Source organism: Berghia stephanieae, chromosome 7 (genome assembly GCF_034508935.2).
Source record: "Berghia stephanieae isolate SIO BIC M18660-M18661 chromosome 7, UCSD_Bste_1.3, whole genome shotgun sequence".
NCBI lineage: Eukaryota > Metazoa > Mollusca > Gastropoda > Nudibranchia > Aeolidiidae > Berghia > Berghia stephanieae.
In genome coordinates, this window is record NC_088366.1 from 44,743,493 (window position 1) to 44,754,163 (window position 10,671).

Sequence of the window (10,671 nt, forward strand, 5' to 3'; positions counted from 1 at the left end):
CGACGCTGTTAACGGCCAGCTACTCATTTATTTACACGATGAGTACGGTGAGAGAATGTGAGTAAAGAGCTTTTTCCAAGGACTCAATTATGCGCAGCTCAGAACGGGACTCGAACCCAGGACACTCCAATCCGAAGGCAGCAGCTTCTAATAGTGGTCACACTACTATACTGTGACGATCGACCCAATCAGCCAATTCCGTACCGCACTCATGCACCGTCGCTCCCTCGAGGAACTCATATCTTGTCGTTGGTGGGGGGCAAGGAGTAATTCCGGTTGACCGTCACGAGACCATCCCTGATGTCGAGCCTACAGCGGGCCCCTTGACCGGCCAGCCCTGATATATTATGACTAATGGAGATCCAACCCAGTGCCCGAATGGCCTCGGCCATCCCGGGCCATCCCGGGCTCCCCACTTCTATTTTCACATGATCCGAAGGCGAGTGTCATAAACCAGAAGACCAATAGTCGCAAAAGTGAAAGATGTCGGGACGGTGTATATTGTGAAAATTTAATTTATCTAAAGAAAATATGAGACTTTTGTCAACATTTTGCGGCTATTTGGTCTTGTGATATGACTCTCGCTTTCGGATCGGCAGGCCCTTGGTTCGAGCCTCATTCGGCGCATAGTGGAGTCCTTGGAAAGGCTCTTTACTCACATTCTGTCACCGGACAAGATAATATATATCTGTATATAACCATTCTGTTAATAGCTGTTCTGTTCGTGTGATACTTTCGTGATAAATGGTACGTGATAGGATAGGTGTGACGTAGTGTTAGCGCAAAGACCAACGCGTCCTAACTAGTGTATGTGATTCTGATAGTAATACGCTTCAACAGATCAGTCGTAACGTCTCTTCCCTCTTAATGACGCATGGTAACTTAGTAACTGGCTCTAAACTATCGGAACAATGGCGGACACCCTTATGAAACATTTCTCCTACGAGCATAAAAGCGTATCCAAAGGAAATAAAAACATTTTAAATCTGATCATGTTTTGACTTTCACACATTCTGATCACAACACATTTGAAAAGTTCTAGCCAGTATGAAAAATAAAAAGTACCGATTTTCTTTGTTTAGAACCACGATGGCCGCCGTTGCTGGGCGACGTGACATCAGATTATTGAATCCAATTACAATGGTGATGGCGATAGTGATGTTGAAGAGCATGTTGATGGTGATTACTTTGACGGTGACGATAACGACGATGTAGATGTTGACGATGACGATGATGATAATGATGATGATAATGATGATGATGATGATGATGATGATGATGATGATGATGATGATGACGACGACGATGCTGCTGCTGATGATATGACGACGATTATGATGATGATGATGATGATGATGATGATGATGATGATGATGATGATGATGATGATGATGATGACGATGCTGCTGCTGATGATATGACGACGATTATGATGATGATGATGTTGTCCATTGCGGCAATGAAAACAACGATGACGGCAATGATGATGGCAATGATGAAGTCTAAGACAAGAGATACCTACCTCTAGAAGTTGAACTTGTTCTGGCCGCAGTTTGAGACCAAACAACGAAGGCATAGCAGTTCTCTGTAGAGTCAATAACATCGGGATCTGCCAATGTGGACACACCTTGACGTTCGACTTATAGATTTCAACCATGCATTCCCAATAGGCGTTGAAGAACCTGAGAAAATGATTTTCTTAGTGAAAAGGTCTGAAATTCTGTATCTCCGTGAATGAATATGCTGAGCCACATTGTGCGGCTATATGGTATGACACTCGCTTTCAGATCGGAATGTCCTGGGTTCGCATAGTTGAGTGTTTGGAAAAGGCTCTTTACTCACATTCTCTCACCGTACTCGGGTGTAAAATGAGTACCTGGCCGTTGACTGCTTTGCCTCTGTCTGAAAAAATTGTACTATCGCCTAACACGCATCATGTCTTGTTCTACATGTTACGTGTTGCTGTTGGACAGGAATCCTTTGCAAAGTGATTTGAGCACGTTTAATAGATATTGCACTATATTAAAGCTCAAGCTTTTCTTTTCTTTTCTTGAAAAATGAGTTTGTTTGAAAAAAACCCAACCTGTTACCTATTAGCTAGGCTGATGCTTTTATAAAGGAGCAATAAAATTAAATTAAACAGACTCTAACTCTAAGTTGAAGGCCTAGGGCAGGAGAAAGGTTGGAAGACAAATAGATAGTATGAAGTTGACGTCACTCATGTCTTTGTTATTGCTTTTTGCCATCCGCGTTTATGAGCAATTCTCACTAAACTGTATTAACCAGACTATAAACGTTCAAGGTTACACACAGTTTTGTGTGTTGTTCCGTTATACTTCCGGATGGCAATGTTGTGAACTTATTAGCCAAGCGCATACTATCTATATGAAAATTGGAGACGATTGGTGCACCGATAGGTACGGAAGGCAGGATGATCATCTTTCAGGAAAGTGGCCCAGAATCGGGTGCTCAAAAGTACTGCTTGCAGCCGTATCTCCCGGCAAAGACATGACGCCAGTTAGGCGATATTACATTTTTTCCTAAGAGCAAACGCTGGTATTGACCAGGTTCTCATTTCACAATTGAGTACGGTGAGAGATTGTGAGTAAAGAGCCTTTTACAAGGACTCAACAATACACCACTCAGAGCGGGACTCGAACCCTGGACTTCCGGTCCCAAGGCGAGTGTCATGCATAGTGTTGAATATCATCTCTCTAGCGCCTTCTCGGCCTCCCTTTTGATCTTTTCCCCCGAACAGAGTGGCCGTCGTTAGCCAATTTTTGGACTGCCTTGGAACAGCAAAAAAAATCCCAGCCAAATGACGTCAACGGCATTCAATCTATATTGACCATTTTCTCAAAACAATATCATACCGGGATGAACGTAGAATAAAAATTGACTTTAAATGTGCGACTTTATTTTGGAGACTAAATATTGTCTTAAAGGGGAAAATGCATACGTTTCCTATTCGATCATGTTGACTTAAAAAAACACATTTTCTTCCCCAAGGGCATTCCGATATGATATCAGATTGACTGACACTGGGTTCAGCTAAAGAGTTGAAATGAATACGGTCTGTAAAAGATATACAAAAAAAAATGATTTACGTTTGAAATAAGCTAACTGCCATACTTTCGAAAGACACACATTTAAACATTTGGGCAGAAAACTCGTCCTTCAAATAGATTGATTTAAACTACCCTCATATTGGAAAAATAGACAAACTCTCAAACCTGAGACTTCCGTGAAGTTCCAAGTTTGAAAGTTTTGTTGTTGTCGAGACGAGGGTCATTTAAATCGATCGATATTTGAAGGACGAGTTATTTGGCCAAATGTTTAAATACTTGTCTTTCCAGAATACGGAATGGTTAAATTCCTTAAAGAAATTAAGGAGCAGGCACCAGTATAAGATAAAGATCTGAACAAGTGTGTATGAAAGGTGCCAGACAAAGCAAGAAAGAAAAATAGAAGAAAAAAAACCATCCCAAAAAATCAGTCGACCTCGACTGGGGATCGAACCTCAGACCTTCTGATTACCGGTCAGACGTGCTACCATTACACTAAATATTACATCAAACTCCTTACTTGTCAGCGACCCTGTGGAAAGTGACAATGTTGTCGGACTGCCCACCCATCTGCATGACGGTCTGACCAGCTGCCTTGTAACATTCATAGGTGTTGTCAGCCAACTCAAAACAAGGAGATTCGCCCTCTATGGGAACTAGCCGGTCGATCACATCTAAGCAATCATCAAATAAATGAATAAAGTATTAAAAGATATGGTTGGTGGGACATGATCGCCGATATCTGAAACAGGCCTAGCACTTGATGATGAATGATGATGACTTTCGTAAACATTTGATCACATCTTGCAAAAAAGTATATACTATTTTGAGAAAATAATTAAAGGGCTCATATAATATACTCTCAATCATTCCATTAGATCAAGAATTGAATCAAATATTTGAGGAAGAGCTAAAACACTCTCAAATACTCGATCACATCTAGGAATTCATCAAATATTCTAGGAAAGGATTAGAGAATTCCTAAAATTTCAAACACTTGATCATATCTGGAAACTCATCAAATATTTTAGAACAGCATAAAGGGGCTTATACACTCTCAAATAGATGATCATGCCTAAGAGTTAACCAAATTAATAAATGAGGAAAGCAAGAGGCAAATGCACTTCGAATTATGATAAAAACCGGTTGCATACTTGCATACCTTTGACACGAACAAATGAACAGGTAATTATGGCATAACAATTGCCCTAACCTTTATTTCCAGACAAAATCAAAACAAAATAAAGTAGCTACGTGATCAAATTAGTGATATTGACCAATTTCATCTGATTTGATTTTGGCATTGATAAAATATATTCATGTTAACCCGTTATCTGCCGCTGATTGATTTAAATGACCCTCATCTTGGTAAAACTCTTAAACCTTGGAATTCGCCAAGTCTTCCTTAAAGTCCCAGATTTGAGAGTTTTTGCCAAAATGAAGGTCATTTAAATCGATCGACGGGAATTCATAAAATTTCAAACACTTGATATCTAGAAACTCATCAATATGTATCAATGAATGACATAACCAGTCGTAAGGTAAAAATTTTGGATATGCATTTTTAAAAGCATTTTCTGAAAGAATATATTGTGAAGGACGAATTTTGTACCCAATTTTGAAAATATTGTCTTTCCAGAGTACGGCAGTTAACTGATTAAACTATCTCACAATTCTCTCCTCGGCAAAAGAAAAAAAAACAAACAAAAAAAAAACCCAACAAAAACAATAACAACAAACAAAGTCAGAATTACTCACGTGTTTTGAAAAATGGATTAAGTCTGTTCCCCCGACAAGCGCCGCCACTTTGATCGGCCATATCCATCAGCTTGTTGATGTTGCTGCATTCTTTGACTTCGTCCTTGAGGCATTTCAAGGCTTCCGGCTTCACCACACTGTCAAATGACAGAAACATGGCTATTATTCTACCCTTCCCCATAAATAGTAAAGATAATGAGTTTACAATATACCGTTTTTTTTTACCTTTTATTGGATTTTCGGACCAAGCAAAAAAAAAAAACAAAAGAAAAAAAACATTTAAAAATGAATAAATAAATAAATAAATAAATAAATAAATAAATAAATAAATAACGCATCACTGTTTGAACGAGTGTAACTTATAAACATATAAAGGGAAATCACTTTTTTTGACAAGTAACAATTCATTGTATGTAATTACAGACATATAAGAAAATACAATAAGGTCCAATAATAACAGTTCCAGTTCATTGAAAAAATCTACCCGATTTCTTACCCTATACCAACACGTATCTGTGTTTAGTAGCGGATCTGTCCACCTCTGACCTCGATGACAAGCCGTGTTCTGTTCCCCATAGAGCGGACGTATATTAGAATCATCTCTTAGGGAATGTTGTTCCATCCTTCAATGAGTAAGTCAGAAAGATCGTCGAATTTATTCACATTTCTGTTTCGAACGTGGCGACCAACCCAGTCCCACAGGTGTCCGATGGGCGAAAGATCAGGAGACTTAGCTGGCTAAGGAAGAGCCTCGGAATTTTGTTCCTCAAAAAAGTTACGACAGATGGTTGGCACACAGGGCCTGGCGTTGCCTTGTATGAAGATTTTAAGATCTCCATGTTGCTTCATTATTGTATCTCATTAAGGTACTGTTCGGCGTTGAAATTTCCTCGCAAAACAACATAATCATTTTTTTCTGATGGCAATGATGCCACCACAGTCCATTACTCCGCCTCCTCCAAAATGATTGACTGGAATAACATGCTCATCATTCTTCGGCCGCCAGACTCTTACACGCCAATCATTGTGTGACAAATTGAACCGAATTTCGTTGGTGAAGAGAACATCACTCCATTGAAGACGAAACCACCTTTGGTGCGCCATTACCCATTTGACGGTGTTGGCCTGTCAAAATATGAGACGGTTCCCACAGACAAGAACACAAAACTACAGAAATTCTCTCTTCATTAGGACTATCTCGGAGTGGAATGGGCTGGATGAACTGGTCATCATGGCACCACACCTAAACGATTTCAAGGCCCGACTGACATGGGCCCGCGCCCAATGAGGACGCCGCTGAAATACAACCAGACCATTGGTTTCTTCAGCGCCAACCATACAGAATCTATTGGATAACCTTCAGACCATTTGCCACAATTCTCACACCCATGGAGTGAATGGGTTTTCACGATCTTGGTCATGAATATTGTTGTCGTCAGCTCGGGTGGTTTTTCTTTGTCTGATTCGCCCTGGTAAGTCAGAAGTCTTACCCGTTTCGCTGTTCCTCTGAATAAGCGGACCATGTCGGAATTGATGTAGCCAAAATGATCACCTATTCTATGAGTTGACCATCTAGCAACGTGAAGTCCAAGTGCCTTGTTGTTCTGAGCATCAGACGATCGAGGCATGGAAACGCGTTGGTGACGTGTTGATAAAAATTTGGAGTTTATCAATTCTTAACAAATTGTCATTTAGTCTCTGTGCCATTGCCATGTCAACAAGAGTTGATGTCCTTTCAATATAATGAGTTTCCTATGAAGGCACACATGGAATCAGTTCTCACTAGGCGACCACAGAATAACTGGCAAATCTAAAAATTATAAAACTATTTTTTACATAATTATAATATAAGATCAACTTGCAAACATTTTTGTAACTTAAGGGTAACTCTATCACCCGTTGACTCAAATGGTTATTGATGTATTTGCTAGGGCAAACTGTTCAGTTATTAATTTGACCTTGACCTTGGGGATCGCTATCTGTCCAAAGACTGGCATTTTGACGTCATTTTTTGGTCAGTGTCAGGTTATAAGTTTACTATGGCTACGGTATCAGGCCATGAGTTTACGAAGGCCACGGATATAATCACGTAGTTGGTGCTATAAAATATCGTAACAAAGAGCAGAGTGATGTCAACTTCCTTTATTGTTTTGGTTTGTAAACAACCAGCTATGCTTGCCCGAGCGAGCTTTAGGGTGGGTTACAAATCCGATATTTTGATTGGTCGAAAATTTACTGAATCATAGAAGGAACGAAGTTGACGTCACTCAGCTCTTTGTTAGTTATTATTTCTGGACATCCTGTTAGTGATACGTTCTCAGTAAATAGGATATATCAATCAGACTATAAACGTTAACAGGTTACTCACGGTTGTATCTGCTGGTATTTTTTTATTTGGCTGACGGATATCGTGAGTATTTTACCTAAACGCGTAGCATCAATTGCTCACAGTTTTTCATCCGTTTACTGTACCTGCACATATGGGTGGCGTAAGCCTCAACAAACTTGCTGTCCAAGTATGGATTAGCCTCGTAAAGAGGGGGGTACTTGTTGACAAATGTGGCTTGTTCCCAGCACTTGTAGAATCGGGACGCCATCATGAAGCCACGATTACAAAACTGGGGATCTGTTGAGTAAATGTCATATAAAAATCAAATGCGACCTGTACTTATTTGCAGTTTTGATAAACCAAACTATGTAATGTGAAGAATCTCCCAAGCCAACGTAAAAATATTGTCCATTTCAATAATGTTAAAAAAAAGATTATAATATTGATTGGTTACCGTAATCAGGAGGTTTGAGGTTCGATCCTCATTCAAGGAATGCTGATTGTTTGGGGGTGTCTTGGGGGGGGGGGTTGCTTTGGTATTGTTTCGTACACTCTTTTTCAGATTTCTCCCTGACACCAGTGCCTGTTCCCTAATTTGTCACTTTTATATTTTCAAAAATTAAAGGTAAACCTAATGTATGGTAAGCCACACACTCGTATCCATGAGTAATGTGCTGGGTTCTTTTAGAAGGGGGGGGGGGGTCTTCAGTGTCGACATGTATTTATTTATATACAGGTCTGAGAACTTAAATTGTTATGGCCTCTTGGTTGTAACGGAAATACTCTCAAACCAACACAAAATATTGTCCATTACAACAATGTTAAATCAAGCCCAAAAGTGCGTTCGGTTATCAGACCTGCTAATATGTGCACGCCGTTCAGAGCTATTAGGCTCATGGAGCCGGAGTTTCTGCCGGTTTCTATAGCATGAGACGGACAATAGCAATTGCTTGCTACCTTTTGGATATGTCGATGTTCTATCGCAAAATACTTTCCGCCAGATCTAACAGTCCGAATTACCCAATCACTGCTGGTTGTACTGGAAAGGGTGAAGTGGGGGGGGGGGGGGGTCAGAAAGAAAATTCGAAGGCGAGGGTCATACCGCACGACCACATGAAAGCACATATTACTGATATGATATGATATATGATAATATATAAACCATGGTTTACATCATTGACCAACTACTATCGTCCAATGGATTTCAAGTCACGAAAGTGATTTCTGATTCGTATTGAAAGTATATAGCATTGCTGGAAGATTAACTTATTTCAGTTTTCATTTGTGGGGCAACCCCCCGCCCCCTCCCCCCCCCCCACACACACACACATGTAACACAACACTGCTGCTACATACAAGACGCAAGTTTGGAAACTTTCGATATGGTGATTTTTATACGACTTTGATATAACCGGCATAGTTTCATAACCAATAATGTATTTTCAATTAAACTTGGTAAGTACTAACTCAAAGTCTTGTTCTTGTTGCCTGTATGGGTGAAATGAAGTTGACGTCACCCAGGTCTTTGCCATCTTTTTTGCCATCTATCTTTCTGAGTAATTCTCACTAAACTGTATTAACCAGGCTAGAACGTTCAAGGTTACACATAGTTTTGTGTGTTGGTCAGATATACTTCCGATGGCAATGTTGTGAGTATCTTGGCCAAGCGAACACTATCTATATTTCCGAATGTTTCTAATTTCTGCTTCGTACCAAAACAACGAGTTTTCCCCCCGTGCAATTTAAGAAACTGAAATCATTCTCAGCAATCTAGATGAAATCCAAGTTTCTTATTTTTGAATTTATGATTTCAACTTTTAGCGTAATCAATGTTAATGGCAGTAGATTCATGTAGCACATTCAAAGTGCTTTTATACGAATTTATAAGACATTAAGATTATACAAAGCTGCTAGGAATATTTCTCTGTTGTCTATCTGATTTTAAAGTAATGTGTTTTACGTTGTTTTTAATTGTTATGGTTGGCTGAAGAAAGATGTTGAGCCTGAAACGTTCCATGTATGGTATTTTTTGTTTTCTTTTGAAATTGTTATATGCATTTCTGTTTATTACCCAACACATTAAGAATATACGATATTTACACATAATATGATTTGATAAAATAATTATGTATTACCACATGCGCGAGAGGAACCCTGTTTGCAATGTGTGTGCACATATACATCAACAGCAGTGGCATCATCATCATCATCATCATCTTCATCATCATCATCATCATCATCATCATCATCATCATCATCATCATCATCAACATCATCATCATTTTCAACAACAACAAAAAGAAACAAAACAACAACAACGACGACAACAACAAACCCGGAGGTAATACTTTTTTGAGTCGTGGGACCCGCTATTACTAGATAAAATCCGTAGATTTTTACCAGTTAGCAGCCCTACTCTGGAATAACACGTATATATATATATTATATATATATATATATATATATATATATATATATATATATATATATATATATATATATAAGTACACAATATATATATATATATATATATATATATATATATATTATATATTTATATATATATATATATATATATATATATATATATCAATTTGTCTAGAATACTCTTCCTTCGATTATCAATCGATTTAAATTACAGGTTTGGTGAGGGGTTTTTTCTCTCCAAGATCGGTAATTTATTTCGATCGAAGGACGAGTTTTCTGACCAAATTTGAAAATACGTGTCTTTCCAGAGTACGACACTGACAGGTTAGAGAAATAACACATGATAATACCTACCTGCATTCACAATACAAAAGATGAGTAATAAACTAAACAGTTTAAAGTGTAAAAACTGGGATTCCATTTCGTTGTCTCACTTATTTTCCAACGATTTCAAGTTATATCTAGATCTACACACGAACTGACCCAAAAGATGTAAATGTCTATAACTTGAATTTAATAAAGCTTGTGTGAAGAAAATATAGACTTATAAAATTGAAATGAATTTATTAATATTGATTATAACAATGATAGTTTTGATAAATTCTTTCTTTGAAGGAACTTCAGTGTCCTCCCCCAGAGCGTCAAATGGCGATTCACAACATAACAGGATGCCGGCGAGTAAGTTGATGACTCAATATGCAATAATTATTAACCCTTAATAAGCGGAATTGCAGTAGATACTACTTTAGTCTGACATCAAGGGGGCGGGATAGCTTATTTGGTAGAGCACATGCCTCACACACAAATGGACCGGTATCAATCCAGCGTTTAGTTGAGATATTGTTTTCTTCTTGTACTGCTGTCAATCCAACATGTCTTGGATAGCTGGCTTTTAGATCTGGTGGAGAGTACTTTGCGATAGATTTATCGTTCTATCCAAAGCAGTCGCTATTGTCCATTCAAATAGAAGTACTTAGAAATAAAATCAACTCCAGCTCCATTGGCTTTGTGGTTCTTAAGAACTCGACCATGTCGTATTCCCTAGAACTATGATTTTCAATCGGCCCTTAACCAATTAACTGTCGCATTTGG

The 10,671-nt window shown here is 38.6% G+C and overlaps 1 protein-coding gene across 1 annotated transcript in view; it reads right to left on the minus strand.

The window, feature by feature from the left end:
* LOC144977337 (uncharacterized) overlaps nucleotides 1-10,249 on the minus strand; it is a 12,598-nt gene extending 2,349 nt beyond the window's left edge. Inside the window, exons 1-5 of the mRNA XM_078922423.1 lie at nucleotides 9,934-10,249; nucleotides 7,296-7,449; nucleotides 4,824-4,960; nucleotides 3,586-3,739; nucleotides 1,523-1,682 (exon numbers count right to left, since the gene is read on the minus strand). Of these exons, the coding sequence (XP_078778549.1) occupies nucleotides 1,523-1,682; nucleotides 3,586-3,739; nucleotides 4,824-4,960; nucleotides 7,296-7,449; nucleotides 9,934-10,000 (672 nt within the window). The 5' untranslated portion in view covers nucleotides 10,001-10,249. The remainder of the gene's footprint in view (nucleotides 1-1,522; nucleotides 1,683-3,585; nucleotides 3,740-4,823; nucleotides 4,961-7,295; nucleotides 7,450-9,933) is intronic.
* Between the last annotated feature and the right edge of the window lie 422 nt (nucleotides 10,250-10,671).